The 18,805-nt window shown below is 42.8% G+C and overlaps 2 protein-coding genes across 6 annotated transcripts in view; one reads left to right on the top strand and one right to left on the bottom strand.

Annotated features, from left to right (window-relative positions):
- Nucleotides 1-8,333, bottom strand: part of MIER1 (MIER1 transcriptional regulator) — a 49,865-nt gene extending 41,532 nt beyond the window's left edge. The window contains exons 1-3 of one of the 5 annotated variants that reach the window (XM_080921161.1): nucleotides 8,236-8,333; nucleotides 7,109-7,209; nucleotides 4,458-4,531 (exon numbers count right to left, since the gene is read on the bottom strand). In XM_080921161.1, the coding sequence (XP_080777287.1) occupies nucleotides 4,458-4,531; nucleotides 7,109-7,209; nucleotides 8,236-8,296 (236 nt within the window). In that variant the 5' untranslated portion in view covers nucleotides 8,297-8,333. Of the gene's footprint in view, nucleotides 1-3,259; nucleotides 3,374-4,457; nucleotides 4,535-7,108; nucleotides 7,210-8,235 lie in introns of those variants that run through there. The other 4 variants (XM_080921157.1, XM_080921158.1, XM_080921159.1 and 1 more) reach the window with 4 other exon arrangements.
- A 261-nt stretch (nucleotides 8,334-8,594) lies between these two features.
- Nucleotides 8,595-18,805, top strand: part of DNAI4 (dynein axonemal intermediate chain 4) — a gene marked incomplete at both ends in the record, with an annotated part of 72,161 nt that continues 61,950 nt past the window's right edge. The window contains one exon of the mRNA XM_080920941.1: nucleotides 8,595-8,641. Coding sequence (XP_080777067.1) covers nucleotides 8,595-8,641 — 47 coding nt within the window. The remainder of the gene's footprint in view (nucleotides 8,642-18,805) is intronic.

Here is an 18,805-nt window from a genome sequence, read left to right as displayed (position 1 = left end):
AAGCAAAGAAAATGAAACTCATCACCACTACAGACAACTGCTTACAATTTTAATTCACAGCTATGAAAGGGGGGAAACTAACCCTGAAGAGAAACAACACGATCCAATTCCTTAAAAACATACAAATCAAAATTCAAGTAAAAAATAAAATAAAATAATGCTAAGCAAGGAGTGTGGGATTTATGTGAGTGGGAGAAAGAGAGAGAGAGAGAGAGAGAGAGAGAGAGAGAGAGAGAGAGAGAGAGAAAGAGAGAGAAAGAGAGAGAAAGCTGGAAATGTAAATGTATTATTGTTGAAATTACTTTAATACAGTAAGTTCATTTAAATATTTTGTTTGTTAGAGACATGAGGTTCAGGTGAAAATTTTTATCTTAAATTGTACTGCAGCTTTTTTTTTCTTTTAGAATGCATGTATGTTTACATACTCTTAAAATTTGAATGACAAAATTCTTTGTTCCCAAAGGTCCCTGCATCACACTCTTTAAGAAGCCCTAAGGATCAACTATTTCTTCCCCTTCCTTTTTTCCTCCTCACTGACTTTGTATAACTGTGACTACTCTGTAATCTTTCAGTGTAACTAGGAAAGCCTCCTTCAGTGACCTAACAGTAAGTAATATTAAAGAATAATAAACACTGAGAAATATTACCAAAAAGAACTACAAAAACACATACTAATTCTTCTGAGCACAACACATTCATTTAATGCCACCACACCTGAAGAACCACTAATTCTACACTTCCTATGTAAGTGCATAAAGACGACCAGATCCGAACAAAAAAGAACTGCTGCCTATTCCAATCACACTTAATGCCAGTTACAGTTCACAAACTATATCTTTCAGAAAAACGGGGTCAAGATCATTCTCTGAAGTGGGGGAAACAACATAATATGAACAGAACACTTAAGATTTGGTCTGAAGCAGTACTTCTTTAATAAGCTTCAAGTCCCCCTACATTTACCAAATAAATGGGAACTGCCCCAGCTTCTCTTACTCAAGTGCACAACAGTTCAGAGTGCAAAATGTTTATTGCATACATCATAAAGAAGCCATGAACAGTCTATATAGAGGTGAAAGCATTTTCTAACCAATCATCTCTCCAATTTTTTTCAAAATTACTGTTAAAAAAAAACCCAAAAAACCTCAGTTAATAAAAAATTGAAGCAAGGACAATTATTTTAAAAAACTGAGACAAGAAAAGTTATAAATTTACTTTTCTCTTCTTCACCTATTTAAGGATATTTCCACTGACATGTAAATTTCCTTCATTCCTGTAAGTTTATGAGATCCTTGGGTTCTATCCTATACAGCCAAAGCAAAGAGCAACAATTTAAGAAGATAAGATATATGCCAGGTCATTAAACAATACATGAAAACCAAAGTCAAATCCCTAAAATAAACCCATCAGGTGTGTCTGCAAACCCTCATTATTCCCTCTCCACATGCTGGAATCCCTAAGAGCAGGTGGCACTGGGGAACGAGAAGTGGTCAGTGTCAGCACACTCCTTCCGTACATCCCTCTTCACTCCTAAAACAAAATGTGTATGTTGGCACTGATTTTGGTGACATATTTTCCCATCAATAACTTGCTGTGGGGTACGACTGCACGACACAGACCTGAGGTCACAGCAGCGTAGCAACTACTACATACACACTTGCAGCAAACTCAAGCCCAGTGAAGGTTAGCTGATGATCCAGCTACACACTCTGCTTGCTTCCTCTTGTAGCACCGGAGTCAGATCTCACAAGCACCAAAACCCAGGAAAGGCTGGTGGATCACACCCAGGCACATTTAAATTAAGTAAAAGTAATTCGTTCACTACTCACAACGTACAAATCTTTAACTGTGAACTGGGGGGGGGGGGGCAAAACTGAAAATACAACTAATGCATTTTAGCTCTAAGTAGCATTAAGTCTTCTCAATATTGGCAGCAAACAGTCCCGCCACCATAAAAATCTCTTCCTTTAGTACTAAAATCTCAAAACATAAATATAAAGACCATTCTATAAAAGAAGCACAAGTTAACACCTTAAAAACTACTCCAGGAAGCTTGGTTGGTACAGGAAAGGCATTATCCTATACATCTTCTGCACTCCAAGGCTGAAGGATATTGTGTATAGACAAGAACAGCCACTCTTTCATTTAGCAAATGAAGGAGTTGAAAACTGAGAGCTAAGTAGTAAATAAAATCAAACGCTTCCTCAATCTATTTTTGGGTGCCCTTGACAGAAAACCAAGACGATGGTTAGCAATCTTACTGCTTTATTAATCAAGTATTTACAACACTTGAGTCAAGAGAGATCCAAAAAAAAGACCAACTACAACAATATGAACTCGGGGGGGGGGGGGGGGGGGGATAAGTAGTAAAGAAATTCACCGATTAAAAATTGAACAAACCACAGAACTGATGGCTTAAAACCAGACACAATATTAAAATTTCCCACAGCACATTTTAAGATCTAATTATACCTAAAGTAACTTGCCTGCCTACCAATCTAAGAGCGCTAACCAAGGGAACTTGTTTACTAGGAAATGAAGCTAAGGCGGGGAGGGATGTGGCTCGGTGGGAGAGTGCTTGCTTGCTTATCAGCCTTACACAAGGACCTTGGGATATCCTACAGCAGAGGGACAAGAGAAACAAGTTTTCTCCAAGAAAAGCAAAATAAAAGGTAGATAAATAACCGGCACCTTTGATTTGGAAGTGTTTAGCCTAGTCGGTTCAGGAGCTACAGCGTGGAAAAGAAACTTGGAGGTTCTACCAGAGGGAAGAGTCCCAAGCTTGAAGCTGTATAGGGCCTACTGGGTTAATTTCTCCTGCTCACCTATCACCAGTTAAATTACTAAATTAATCAAAGGTGTGTCAGCCTCCCCCTCCCTCTACCTAGACTGCGGGTCAGCAGTCGCGGGCGGGGTTGACGCGGGCTGGCGGGAGCAGCGACGTCTGGGCTCGCGAGGGAAGAAAGTTCGCGGGAGCAGGCAGAGGAGTCCGTGGGCCGCGCGGGCGGGCCGGCCGGCGAAGTTGCGCCATGGGCGGCTTCCGGACGGGCGTCCTCGCCTGCTCCTCACGCAGCAGCCGCCTCCCAACTGGGCTCAAGTCCGACGGCGCCTCTGCGCCCAACTAAGTTTCGTGGAGCCCAGCCCGGCGGCCCGGCCGGACAACAGGTGGGCAGCGGTGCCGCAGGCCGGGCCCAGGCAGGCCCGCGCCTCCCGCCCGCAGCCCGCCACCGAGGCCCCGCCGGGGAGGGGCGCTCGTTCTTACCTCCGCCATGTTGGCCGCGCCACCGGGTCACATCGCCGCGGCGGGTCGTGGCCAGAACCCGGATGTGCGCCTGGGCCGCGGGGCTCCCGCTGCCGTCTCCGCCGCCGCTTCGGCGGGAACGCGCAGGAGCCGCCCGAGCGCGCCACCACACCCCGCTCCGCCCCCTCGCGGCGCCCCGCTCGGCGGGACGGGAGGGGAGAGGCCGGCGGGCGCGCGCGGAGCAGGGAGCGCGCGGTCCCGCGGCCGCGGTCCTCGGGGAGCGCGCGAGGGGCGGGCCCGGGGCAGTCCGCGCTCGAGGTCCGGAGAGGTCCCCTCCGGGTACCCACGAGGTGGGAGGAAAACATCTCCTATTCTACCTGTCGGTCACTTTTGAAGTGCTTTTGCCAGAAAAGAGATGTTGCCCGGACGCGACAGCAACACGAAGCGCGCTCTGACAAATACTTAGTGATTCCCAGCAAGAAAACTCCAATTCCCCCACATCGGCATAGCGCAAAGATGAAGAGCCGAGAACATTACATTTTCCTCACTTTTTGTGATGCCAGTAGCGACACAGCTCTACAACGGATGAATTTTGCACAACTACACAAAAGTTTCAAATGTAAAGTAATGCTCTTCCATGAATATGCCTACATGACTGTACGGAGACAGAATGTACATATTTGCAAAGCCTAAAATACTTGCAAGTAGAAAGCTTTTTTTAATCACTGCTAACTGGCCTTGAGGTCCACACTGATAATGGCCAGGGACAATAATTTATCCAATTTCCTAAAACAGATAATTTAGGCAGATATTAAAATGGGCAATACGTTTAAAGGTTTTTTGTTTTTTAAAGGCCAGTGGGTTCCCCCCCCCCCCCCGCAGCATAATTAAGTCTTCTTAATGCAGTTTCAAAATGACTACCAAAAATCAATCAGTTAAATGATACTCATTACCTCTAAGGAATATACCATGGTTAAAAAAAATACATTACACAAATGTGTACACACAACTTTCTTAAACGACATACTTATAAATGCAATATGGGAGAATGCTGATTTCTGAAATTATTTGTTTCCTTAAAATTCTAGATTCCATCAAGCCTTTTCCCATTTCTAAACACTAGACATGAACCTAAAAGTCTTAAGCCCAATACCAATCTGTGTATGAATAAACTGCATGTACAGGCATATGAAGTAGCTGCTAAGTGAAAGGACATTACCTTGTAATTTGACAGGAAAAGAATCCAGAGACAGTCTGTAAACCAATTAAACATAAACATCTGATGCACATTTTCTACTGAAAGAAAAGCAAGGGAAAGAAGAGAAAGGAAAACTTTAAGGTTCCCAAATCTACAAACAATTCTTACCATTAACTGCACTGTACAGTATTTTCACTTTATTTTAAAGATTATTGTATAAGTTTCCTCCCCCCACAAATTCCTGGAGGGAAATAAATATTTTAGCACAGTTATCGTTTTATTAAATTAAGGCACTACCTTGGACTTTTTAAAATGTCAGTTCTTATCCAAATACTTCTCATTGGATGAAAAGAAAACAAAAACTGAGGTCAAAAAACAATGAATATTGTGTGGGCAAGTGGGCACAGGTCCCAGTAATGAAGGGCTCAGAGGTGGCTATACCACAGGGATGAGAGAGGACTTTGCACTAAGATATGCAGAAGTAATATATGTGGATTATTCGATGGCCACTAAGGGAAAACTGGAGTATTGTTATATTTTAATATTAAAGTACAACTTGCTTTAGTCTACTGAGCCTTTGATTCAACTGTGGTAAAGAGCAGACTCAAGAATCCTTAAGCTACTTACTGAGTGTGGCCTCAGAGTCAAAAAAAAAAAAAAAAAATCAGGTCTGTAACATTCTGATTGGGCACTTACTGTTAAATGCCTTTAAGCTGATTGATATTTCCAATCAATATTATTACCTTTAAATGGCATTATCCTTTGTAGAGAAAAATTCTCTCTATATATCCTCTCTTAGGAAAATAAGGTGTACTGGGATGTTTCCTAGACATTCTAGAGATGAGGAGAAACAGCGCTACTCCTGTAGGTCATACACAACACATTGAGCTCAGTATACTTGCATTTCATTCTCTCCACCATCCCATTGTTCAAAGTCTAAGAAGCCACCTTCAGAAAAGCTATGTCCTTCTGGAAACCCTTCCTTACCCCTTTGGTATGTGTAACAATTCGATAGCCCTATCTTTGTTAGGTAGGGCCTGCCATCCTCAGTCAGGTAAGATCTGTCACCAAGTTGTACTTCCAAGCTTTTCTGCCTGTGTTCACTGACTTCCAGAGAATCACTCTACCTCTTGAACAGGCTAGCTACTCTTTTCAAAACAGTCCAAATGCTTGGCTCATTCTCCTCTGCCTTAAAAGCTAAAAGCTGCTTCTTCATCGAATTCACGAATTACTCCTGATTCTTCAGCACTCTGCATAAATCCATGAGGCTCTCTTTCTACTCAAATATAAACAGTCAAAATGTATACTTGGGCAAAAAAAAAAAAAAAAAAAAAAAAAAAAAACCAACCCATATATCTGAAAGCAGGACATGGCAGAGTAAGCTACATAGGAAAAATTCACCAATACCCTGATCGAAATCATTAGCATTTGTTAATGTGACATCCAATCCACATTAATTCTGTTAGGACATATTAAACTGTTTAAGTTAGATTTTTTAAAAAATGTAGCTAATTCCAACTTTTATGCAAGGTTTTTAGTTTCTAAAATAAAGGAAAAAAAGGAATACTAGATTAGGCCTAAAAAAAAAACCAAAGAAGCCTCCTTATTTGGAGGAAAATTAATATTAGTTTTTAGCATATTAAGCTACTCACAACTATTCTCTTCAGTAATGTATTTTTTTATGGCAATTACTGAATTCTCAATGCAAACATAAAATGAGGGATTGGAATATAACTCAGTGGTAAAATACTTGCCTAGCATATGAGGCCCTGGGTTCAAGCTCCAATATTATAAATATGTTACTAAATAACTTGTAATAGCTATAAGAACATATGTATGACTGTGCATGTATGTGTGTGCATGCTTGATGCACCCCCATGCATACACTCAAACACATACACTCTCCAGAGATATCTAGTTGCTAACAAATTTACTTAGGATCACAAATAGACTTCGGGATCACAACTAGTACCTCAGTCAACAAAAAATACCTTGACAACTTAACATCTGCCTAAGATGTACAACCCTTTATTGAGCACCAACACCTGATTCAGTCACTAATAATATATCTGCATTATGTAGGCATATCTGTTTATTCAACTCAAAGTGTGTCTCTCTATGTATATCAAGAAACACATGTAACATTTCCAAGTCCACGAGTCCTCTTCCGAAACTATTTTCTGAACTACTTTCTAAATCTTCTCTTTAGAAATATAGCCTATACTATATTTGTGAAGACAAAATACCTACAATCGTATTTTTCTTCAATGACTTCTGAATTTATCTGGACTGCAGTGGGCAGACTACAGGCTGCAAAGCACAGCAGGACATTACATTTAGAGACTCCAAAACTATGCAATAGAAATTATCTTTTTGTTAGTTCTTTTATTAATGCCATCCTAAAACACAAAGAGAAATTTGGGTCTTCAAAGCACAGTTTGAGTTCCTTTCATAATTTTTCCATACAACTTCATCCAGTGGCCTCATTTTATCAATATTTGCAAACCTGCTATCTTAACGTTGGTGATGTTACTGTTCTATCACCCAAAGTCTTGAAAGGGTTGGCCATTAGCACTCCTACAACACTCAAACAGACAATAACCATGATGTTTTTATGACACGAGGGAGTTTGCTTTTGCCCTCCCTTCATCTCCAATAGTGCCCTTGCCTACCAGCATCACATCCGTCTTGTCTGCATTGAACCTCAACCAGTTGGTTCTTAACCACGTCCGAAACTCAGCCAGGCACTGGGAGAATCGAGCCACCACACCATCTGGATTAAAGAAAGAAAGCCTCAGTAGCGATGAGACAGAAACAGTTACCTCAAGTTCACTCAGTCTCACATTTTCAAAAGATGTCTGAGAACCAGGTCAACCACCCGTGGCAAATTCAGCAAACAGAAACAAAAATTGAGTCCTGCAATTTATAAACAATGCTAAAGATTACAAAGCGCCCAATAATTTACGTTCCAGCATTTCACCCATGATTTGAGAAAACTCTAGTCAATTCCAGGTCATCTCGGCCTTAGAAACCTAGCTGGCCTTAAAATTGCCTAAGGTCTTCTGCAAAATTACAAAATTTGAAGTTTAATAGAAAAAAACTAAAGCCCTCCCCGGGAGTGTGGGGAGTGACTTGCCCAAGGTCACACAACACGCAAGGACCAGAGATGGGCACCAGGCCAGCAAGCATCTATATAACAAGCTAAAAGAATGAGGCCACTCGAGAGGGGGACAGGCACTGGGAGAGGTCTCCTGCAATGCCCTCTCTGAATCTCTCGCCCCTCTAGGTCCCTCCGACAATGGCAGGTTGACCCAGGTTGAGCCTGTCACCTCAGGGGATGCTCAGCCAACAGAGCCAACCTTAACTGGCTGGACAGCTAGGGAAATCAGGGGCACAGAGGTGGAGGCACGGGGGAGTGGCCAGGAAGCCACACCCCTGCCGTAGAGCGAGGGCCGACCGAAAAGGGCGGGAGCCGCCCTGCCCGCCCGGCAAACTCACTCCGCAGCGTAGTCCCGGCGCGCCGCGGAAGCAGCGAAGATTTGCGCCGCCGCCGCCACCGCGAAGGCCGAAAGACCGAGCAGGGGCGGGGCGAAAGCTGCGCGTGCGCACCAGATGGCAGCGCCTCCGAGCCGCCCGCCCTCCCAGTACACTTAGGCAGCCCCGCCCCGGAAGTTAAGAGTCTTCCGGGCGGCGCTCTGCCGTGGGGGAGGGGAAGTGGGGAAAGGAGACTGCGAGCGCTTCTGGGGCCCTGGTTCCCGATCGAAGGGTGGGTAAGATGGTTTGTGGAGGCTGCACTTACAGCCACCGCCGCTGCCGCCGCCTCCGCTGCTGCCGCCGCCGCCTGGAGACGCCCCATCCATCCGCCTGCAGCCGGGAGACTCGCAGCCTGGGAGGGGCCTGGGGCCTGGGCCGCCCGCCTCCTCCGAATCGTCGCCCGAGCTTCCTCCAGCTCCACCAACCCTCTACCCTCCCCTCCGCCTCCGCCCTCCTCCTCAGCCTCGAGCGGCCAGCCAACCGCGCGGCCGCTTCTTGAGCCAAGCTCCGCGGTCGCCATGACACCCGGCAAACTTTCCTGAGCTGCTCAGCGGGCAGTTGGAGTCTGGGCGCCGCCGAACCGCTGGGAAGGGGGTGCCGAGCCCTAGTCTAAGAGTCACCACCATGCACGGCTCTCCGACGAGCACCCGCAAACAGACCAACTTTGCCGCGTAAGTTCCTCACTGGATCCGTGGCCCATTCCTCTAGATCCCGGAGACAGACGGCCCTTCGGTTTGGAAAGGGGCTCCCAACGCATTCGATCTCGCAGAGCCCCCAGGCAGCTCCGGTCCTTTGACTTAGTTCGGTCTGTGTAAAACCCCCGCTGCCGTGCTCGACCTAAGAACCGCGTTTGTCAAGGGTCACCCTGCCTCCTAAAGCGCTTTTGCTTGTATTCTTTCACTTGGTCTTTCAACTTCCAAGCTTTCTCGGTGTGTTCTGAATCCTTGGTCTCTGAGCAACCAAAGCTAATTTTAATATGTACGCCTGCAGAGGATTTTTTTTTCCCCATCTCCTACTGCCTTAAGACTCTTAACCGCTTACTACATGCTGCTAAGTCAGGAGAAAAGCCCAAAGATATGTGGACTTGTGTGGCATTGAACTTGCAAGTGGTTCCTTGGATGTCCACTAAAATATTCCCCATGCTCGAACATTTCAGTCACTTTGCGGTCTTCCCTTTTCTTCAATCCCCTGCTCAGCAAATCGTTGGCCATTTGAACTTACTGAAAGCTCTGGGGAGAGAACCTGGCATTTACCCTTGAGTGTAGTGCTCAGCCTTTTGGCCATACTTCGCTTCACCAAAAAAGCGCTTTCCACTAGCTAACAACAGTCAGCTAATGCCTTAGTTGTTAACTAACCCACCCCAGCTTTGATCTAAATGACCTGCTCTGAATGCTTCAGTTAGCTGATCGGACACTAGTCGTTCTTCTCTTTTCACTAGGCTCCTGGCTAGTTTCTGCTGTTATTTTTATGTATGGATGTGTTTATGTATATTTAGATCTAGGTTCTTTTACCCTGTGTAGCCCTGGCTGATGCGGAACTGGTTTGAAAGTGCTGGGATTAAAAGCTTGACCCACCTGGCCTGGCCTTCTGTTTCAAAACAGTTTACCAAACTGTTCCTTTTCTAAATATATATTGCGGAGTCAGGTGGTTCACTTCGTTGTTGCCTTGAACCTTTCACAGTTATGTATACACATGATTCACAAGTTTTCCTCTTCAAGATCGCTTTCAAGAAAACAAAACGGAAGCAAGTACACTTAGAAATCAATAGTGTGCTTAAAATTCATCCTCTGCACTGTATTTTACTGCCCCTTTGTTTCCAGTGCACAGCCATTTCCAGCATTAAACTGTAACCGGTGCACTTCCTCGGGTACTGCTGTTCAGTGAGGGCCACTTTAATTCTCCAAGTAACTGCTATCCAGACCTAAAACTTATACAAGTCATTTCTGCATTAGAATAGCTGGCTAAATAGTCTGCTTGTCCACATCCTCCATGTGGTAGTCTGCTCAAAACTTCCTTATGCTTTTCCTTTTCCCTTTGAGTAAGTGCTCGAGTTCTTCTAAGCTCCCACAGGATCTGGCTTTGGATTGTGTACTTGAGTATGACAGTAACACCCCCAGCACGTGTGCACGTGCACACACACACACACACACACACCAGGAACTCTTTATTCCCGTTTCCAACCCTGGGAATTTATTGTCCTTTGGGTTAGTGTATGCCAGATAATCTCAGGATTCACTTATTTGTGTCAGATGTCTTCATGTGTGAAGTAATACTTTATATCCCAGCATCACCTTCACCCTTACTTTATGGTTCAAGTTTATTCCCGTGAGTATATTGCATCCTCTAGGGTTTTTTCCTTGGTTTTTCAAGACAGGGTTTCTGGAACTCACTCTGCAAACCAGGCTGGCTCTAATTCACAGAGATCCACCTGCCTCCACCTCTAGAGAACGGGGATTGCAGGTGTGCACCAACCACCATGGAGCTCATGTTATGTCCTCTTGTTTTGTGTGCTGCTGCTGTAGACTTACCTAGAACGAGGAACGTCTTTAATACACATTTATTAACTGAGCAAATAGTAGATACATACACATTTGTAGCTTGGTACTGGTTTTTCTTGCCCAGTTTCTGTTCTGCCTTTATGGAGATGTTAAAGTGAAATTAAATTAAATTGATACAAATTAAGATAAAAATGATGCAACACTTATTAATGCAAAACAAACACAAAAACAACCATGGTTTTCGCTTCAAATGGGAAAAGAATGGTTTACTCTGGAGCTTAGTGTGAGTGACCATGGCCCAGAAAGCACATTCAAGTTTTCCCAAATACCAGATTCCAGTGTGGTAAATGTCTCATGAGATTTGATAGTAATGACAAATCATAAATCAAGGCACTGTTTACATACACTGGTGGAAATGTATGGTACGTTTCAGCAGCGTGGAGAACGGTCGGTGATAGCCCTTGGGTACTATTGATAACATTCTTAAGGCCTTTTGGTTGGTGGAAATCAGTGGTCTGCTAGTACATTCCAAAGGGTTTCACCTGGTTACAAAAGGATGTGGTAGGCAAGGGAGGCAACTGAGGTGCTAAAGGTAAGTAAATTGTAAACTGGCTCTGTATCTGGAACATTCCAACCTCTCCATACGTCAATAGGCCTTTGTAGAATGTTCAGTGTAGGGTGTGGCTTCTTTCCCGAAACAACAGTTTGCATTCTCAAAGTAGCTGAAAATATTAGACAACTTTGGAAATTTAGAAAGCGGCATTCGTAAATAGATGCATGGTCCCTAACCGAAGATAGGCTAGGATTGGAGATATGAGCTACCGTGACTTTACCTAACTAAAACAAAGTTTCAAGCTTAGTTATTGCTTTAACTTACTGTTTCTCATTGTTTTATTAGAATTTATTTCTAATTTTATAAAATATCTCTTGAAGAATTTACCATTTTTTTTTGCTTTTTTCCCCACATTTCAATCTTCCTATTAGTTTCACAAGCATACAGTCTCATATTGTGCTAAAAACAACTTTAGCTCTCTTTACCCCTTTCTCTACCTAGTTGTTATATTTCAGTTCCCTACATATTCTCATTTTGCTGTTTATTGTTAAAATTTAGAGAGTGGCAGGTGGATGGCAAAGACCTGACAGTGAGATCCCCCTTCAGAGAGAGCCTCACTACTATTAAGTTGGCTGAGGGAATGTGGGAGAGGGCATAACTGGGCCTTGAAGCAGGGAACATCAGAAGATGTAGAGCATCCTACATGGACACAGCATGAACAGCATGATGGGACTTTGAAGGAGAGATGGAGAGAGTATTCAGTCAACTTCAGAATCTCAGAAAGAAGAACTGGTGGCCATTCATAGCATAGCATAAATCCTGAAGAAAGTAGCCTTCAAATCCCCAGGGCAGAGAGAGTTCTGGTTCCCACAGGTTTCCAGAGAGCTAGACAGGCCCATACCTAGGTATCTAGCCAGGCTGCAGAGCCCCCACTAGGAAAGGCCATGAACTTAGCCTACAGCCACACAGTTCAATGGGCTTTATTATTCTGCTGTGTCCCAGAGTAAGAACTATAGGGGGAAGGAGAGGGGAGGCTGTGCTGAGAGTCTATAGCAGGAGCCAGTTCTTTGTCCTAACCCACAGACTGTTTGGGGGCCTGCTTGATAGAGAAGGGCATCAAGATCATCTGTTCTTGCATGTTATCCAGGTTGTTCCATTTAGAACCCCAAGCATATTTCTTCTCAATTCATAGTTTGACAATTCCAAATTATCTGTCATATCTGAGTCTGGGTTTGTCATTCTGTCTCATGATTAGAAATTAAGCTGTGTTTACTCTCTGCTGAAGGTGTTAAGTGCTTAAAGTTTGGATGTCCTTTAGTATCCTTGCTTTTGATACGCTTTGTTTGGTTTGGTTTTGTGTTTTAAGTTTACTGTAGAGACTCCCTAAATTGTGTTTGTGTTTATATACTTATTTGTATTGCAAAAGCCCTATTGTTGTGTAAGATGTCCTGAGAAGAAATGACTAGGACATTGATCTGAACTGAAAAGTGGTTTTTAGTTCAGTCTTTCTGTGAGATCAGAAATGAAGTTGTTCAAGATCTTTACATGATGTAATGGAAAACATGAGTAAGCCTATTATCGAAGTTAGTTCTTGTAACCTGTTGTCTTCATTGTTAGAAAGAAGCCACCAGAGCTTCCACAGTCAGCGGTTCAAACTCAAAAAGCATTTGGGGACACCACATAAGCCAGACATGGTGACTTGTAATTCCAGCATGTGGGAGCTAAACACAGGAAGCTTTGAAGTTCAGGGTCATCCTCGGCTATATAGGGAGTTTGAGGCCACCGTTAACTGGAGATTCTGACTTTTTAAAAAGTACAGAAATTAAAAAACAAAACAAAAAGTCATGCTTGCTGTGCATTGTGATGTGTACCTTTAATCTCAGCATTTGGGAGCCTAGCCTGGTCTACAAAGTGAGTTCCAGGACATCTAAAGCTAGACACTGATCCCGTCTCAAAGAAAAATACACAAATAAATAAAATGGCAAATTCGGTGTGATTTCTTAATTTTCTTACTCTTTCTTATCCTCACTGGTTACTTTGTATCTGTGGCACTTACATTACCAGGCTCTTGGCATCTCTGTGCATTTACTCGATGGTCACATAGCATCTCTACCATTACCTTCCCTTGAAATTCATTACTCTGTATTCTCAACGGCTAGCAGATAGCTTCACAGGGCAGTCACTAATATCTGGACATGTCCACAGCAACTCCTTATTGTGTTTTTGATGTATAGCTCACTCTAGTTCTAGGGAAAGACATGATCAGTTGACATGTGCCTGACTATGATATTAGTCTAGCATTTTGCTCACATGGCTTTATATGTGTATCTTGGAGTTTTAATAAGAACTGAATTACAAAATAATAGATGTAAAGTCTTTGAGCTTATAAATGTCATTCAACACTATCAAGTCCTATTTACTCAGTGTTAGTCATTTTAACAGGAACCAAGTCTGTGTACATGTGTGTTTACATTTGTGATGTATGAGAATATTTCAGTCCTTTTCCAATAAATGGTTTTATTTGAGAAATTGATGTAGTGTATTTTGATGATACCCGACTTCTTCCCCTTACCTACTCCCAGTTCAGCCCAAGCCTCCCTGTTCCCCTCAACTTTGTCCTTTTTTCATTGTTGTTAATTTAATAACCTATTCACTCTAGGTTGTATTGTCCATATACCTCTGGATGTGGAGCCATTTACTAGATTATATATACATTAGGAGCCACATACTTAAAAGAAAACTGACCCCCACACACATTCACACACACACAAATTCAATCAGCTATCCATAGCATCTCAGCTAGACTGTTGACAAGTTTGCTTTTTTGCAGACAGCTATTGCTGCTGTGAGTTCATGAGTGCAGCAGGCCTGTGCTGTCCAGAGGACACTTCTGCTCCTGTCCTCCCGTCTCTGATTCTTACAGTCTTTCCACCTCTACTTGAGCCTTGGAGGGTGTGCAGTGCAGGGTCCCATTTGTGGCCGAGCAGTCCTCAGTCACTTACTCTCTGCTCTTGAGCCAGTTGTGAGGTTCTCAGCCAACTTCCATCCACTGCACAAGGAAACATCTGATGAGGTCTGAGGGTTTCACTCATCCTGGTTTCAAGACTGGTTCTCCCCTTCACTGGCATTGTTTTAACCCTGAATCTTGGTTCAAAAACAATAGGGGCCCTGGGGAAGCAGCCTTGAAAAGCATGCTTAGTGAAAAGACAGATTCTTACTGTAACTCCATTAAAACCAAGATTAGCATGGTTTTTATAATTTAAAACTAAAAAGCCAAATACTGGTTTTCTTAAACACTTAAGAATGTTTATAAAAGGAATTTAAAAACAAAGTGGGGCTGGAGAGATGGCTCAGAAGTTAAAGAGTCCTTGTTACTCCTGCAGCAGACCTGGGTTCATGCAGTGGCTTCACAATCACCCAGAACACCAGTTTCAGAGGATCTCACACTCTTGATCTCTTCTGACCTCTGGGGACAAGGCACGTGAGGTACACATACATGCACGTATCCCACTACTCACAAGACAAATCTAAAGTAAGGAAGCTTTAAAAGAAAAGTGATGAGCCCGTGAGAAGGTTCAGAGGTCAAAGATGCTTGCTGTTAAGCCTTATATCTGCATTCACTCCCCATCACCCTACATGATAGAAGAAAAGAACCAATTCAGGTAAGTTGTCCTCTGACCGCCACAGGTATGCCATGGTGTGTGTTTTTTAATAAGGAAAGTTTTGTTTTTTGGGATACTCATTTGTTAATGCACTCAAAGGCGAGTATCGGCCAGCATTTCTGAAGTGCCTGTGGATGTATGCCCAGAAATTTGAGAAGTGCAAATTTGTTTTCTGAGGTTCTGGAGCATGGAGTGCCTGGGAATCTTTTTCTCCAGGCAGAGTGAAATCTTTTTATCCTTCCATTGATGAAATTATTTGGTTTTCTTGGGGAAAAAAAAAATCTATACCCAGTTTTGAATTTTTAGTTATTAGATTTCCAAATCTCTTCTAATAGCATGATATCCTTCTATAGATACGGTTCATATGGTTTTTACTTAATTTTTCCATAGGGCATTAAGTACTTATGATGAGATCATGGATGAGAGCCAAAGCTTTAGTTAATTTTAAGAACTAGTGTCATTTATTTAATAGGACAAATTTTATAAACAGGTTAAAATATTTGTTGATTTAATTGAATTCCTTGATCACTGCGTAATTTTGCAAGAATATCCTGTCTTAGGGTCTCAGTTGCTTGGAAGAGAAACCATGACCAAGGCAGCTAATATAAGAGACAACATCTTAGTGTAGGGAAATGCCAGGGTGGGAAGGCGGAAGTGGGGAGAGCACCTTCATAGAAGCAGGGGGAGAGAGGATGAGATAGAGGGTTTCCAGAAGGGAAATCAGGAAAAGGGATAACACCAGAAATGTAAATAAATAAAATACCCAATTAAAAAGATACAACATTTAATCAGGACTGGCTCACAGGCTCAGAGTTCAGTCCATTGTCATTAGGGCAGTGTCCAGGCAAGTGTGATGCTGGAGAAGGAGCTGAGAGTTCAAATCTTGATCTGAAGGCACTAAGGATAAAACTATCTTCAGGCAGCTAGGGAGAGGGTCTCAAGCCACCCCCGCAGTGACACACTTCCTCCAACAAGGCCACACCTCTTAATAGTGCCCCTTCCTAGGCCAACCATATTAAAAACACCACATTCTACTCTGGCCCCCATAGGCTTGTTCAAACACATGAGTCTGTGAGGGTCATACCTAGGCATAGCATAGTGCAAAATACATTCAGTTTAATTTCAAAAGTCCCATAGTCTATAACAGTCTCAACAATGTTAGAAATCCAATTCAATGTCTCTTCTGAGATTCATGCAATCTCTTAACTACAATCCCTTAAGAAATCAAAATTAAAAAGTAGATCACATACCTCTGACATCATGCAGAATATACATTGCCATTTCAAAATGTCATGGTGAGGAAATACTGGAACAAAGCAAGACAGAAAATCACTTGGGCAAACTACAAACTCCACATCTCCATGTCTAATGTCAAAACGCTCTTCAGACCTCCAGCTCCTTTCCTGCTCATTAACTGCTTTTGCATTTCACATTCAGCCACAACAAACTTGGCTTTCCTGTGTTTCCACTCCATGTTAGCAGCTTTCCTGGGCAGGTATCCCACAGCTCTGACATCTCTAACATTTTGGGGTATCCAAGGCAACTTTAACTTTACAGCTTCTTGTTCCAGTGTCTGGAACCCACACAACCTGTTCTGCCCTCTATAGCACTCTGGTTGACTCCAGTTCACTGATGCTGCTGTTCTTGGTGGTCATCCCATGGCATCAGCATCTCCAATACACTGGGGTCTTCTACAGCAAGTAGGCTTTACCAAAAGCCTCTCATAGGCTTCCTTCATGGTACCACACCTCCGCTTCTTTACATGACCCCTTCAGTCCTGAGCCATCAGCCACAACTGAGGCTGTACCTTCGCCAATGGCCTTTCCAGGCCTCTCATAGCTGTTCTCCATGACCCCTTCAGGCCTTCAAAACTTGTCTACCTGAGTGATTCTTACACATTAGCAAGTCCAGCTGCAGCACAAGCTACATACGACCTTTGATATCTCTGGAACACAGTTTGTTGTTATTGTTGTTATTTTGTGTGTATGTGTGTGTGTGTGTGTGTGCTCTTAGAAAACACTTTCCAGAAGATTTTACTTCAGTGATGCTGGTCTCTTAATAACCACTAATTTCTTAGCTCCAACTAAGCAGCATCCATTGTCCCAGTAGTCCCTTCTATTTTTGTCTCTAAAGCCAGAGCCACATGGCCAAAACTGCCTAGTCTGCTGCTTGCTGGAGTTGGAACATCATCCCCTAGTTCTACTACATTATCACCAGCTCTGTTTTCCAACTCCTTCTCTGCCTAAGCTTGGCTGTCCTGGAACTTGCTCTGTACACACCTTTGATTCCAACATTTAGGAGACAAAGCCATACAAATCTCTGAGTTCAGGGCCAGCCTAGGACAGAGCAAGTTCCAAGTAAAGAACAACTTAGGTACAGGTGTGATACACCCCTTCTGGGGCACATCTGCTGGAGGCCTACATAAGGACAGTGGGAGAAGGAAGGCTCCCTTTTTCTCTGCTCACTTGCACTTACCTGTCAGCATGTGTTGAAACCTACTTCAGGATTCCAGCTTATACAGAAGATGAGCTGAGACACCCTGCCTTATGGGACTGAGTGACAACTAAATTCTTGGGCTTCCCATTCACAGCTGCCATTTGTTGAGTTAGTTGGACTGCAGACTATAAGTCATTCCAATAAATTCCCTTAACAGATAAAGATAGGTTCTCTGACTTTAGAGAAACCTGACTAATCCCAAGAAGGAATTTTCCCTATTATTAAGGCAGTGCCTGTCCAGCAAGTGATAGCCTTACCGAATGGAAAAACAAAAATATGCCTATTCACAATTTTTAAATGTTGTTTTTAATAAAGGGAAAAATAAAAATTCTGTTCCAAATCAGTTATTTTGAGATCATGACTAGGAGACAATATCCTTAAACTATAGTCAACTTAGTTATAAGAATGTATATTTTCCTGTAAACCTTTCTGCAACACACTAAGGTTCTGGATCCTATTTGCGTTTTGAAACATCCTTCACTTTAAGGTAAAATTAACATCCAGTCCTTCCTCATCAGAAAGTGTTTTTGGGGCTGGAGAGATGACTTAGCAGTTAAGAGCACTAGCTTTCTTTCCAGAGGTCCTGAGTTCAATTCCCAGCAACCACATGGTTGCTCACAACCATCTGTAACGAGATCTGGTGCCCTCTTATGGTGTGTCTAGCTACAGTGTACTCATAAATAAATAAATCTTTTTTTTATAAAGTGTTTTAATCTGTCTTTAACCTTTATCAAAAATGTATATGATTCCTCTGCCTATTTGCTTAAGTCGTGTATTTAATGAGGCATGGAGTCCCCAGAGAGCCAGCTCAGCCTTGCAGACTTTGTTCTTGTGCCAACAAATTAACCCAGTTTGTTAGAGGTTTAAGTCCTATTGTAACAGGTACTTAGGAATGTTTTGTTTAAATGTGTTTACTTTTTACTTGAACTCATAAGACAACCAGAACAAGTTAGGTTAGGGGCATTTTCCTTTCTTTAGAGCCAATTGTATACCTGTTAATTAGGGAGAACTGAAGGCAGGGAGAGAAGCGATCCTCCCAGGCAAGCCTTACAGTCAGCTTAGAAAAAGCTGTAAAACCAAAACAGAAAGAAAAAAAATCAGAGATAATGTCCCAACTAGGTCTGTTCAATTTTATCCCCTAACATGACCGTCTTGATTAAATCTCCTTTTTTGATTCTAGCCATGAACAAAAAGGCAATTGAGCTTGATTTAGCAGCTGTAATTTATTTATTTTTTAATTAGAAGCTGTTTTGGAATCAAGTAAATCATATGGACAACAATACGCACACATAGGTAACACATACATCACCATACATGAAGAAGGATTTGAAAACCAAATCTTAACAGCTTTTATTCAGATCAGCAGTCCTCCACCTCTTTAATGGTGGGATGATCCTCTCATAGGGTTTGCCTAGGAACATGGAACTTTATGGCTGTGGTCGGCACAGCATGAGAGTCCCAGCCTTAGGAAGGCTGAGAGCCACTTCTCTAGGTGGGTGTCTGTCAGTCTTAAGTGTGGTGGCTGATCTTGACTATCTCAGCATAGCACCAAGCAGTTACCGTGCTCAGATCTGTACTCGTAAGAAGTGTGGTTCTTAATGGAAATAAAGAAGGCAGCTTGACTTT

Source organism: Micromys minutus, assembly GCF_963924665.1.
Source record: "Micromys minutus genome assembly, chromosome: 9".
Lineage (NCBI taxonomy): Eukaryota > Metazoa > Chordata > Mammalia > Rodentia > Muridae > Micromys > Micromys minutus.
This window is presented reverse-complemented; position numbering and strand designations above follow the sequence as displayed.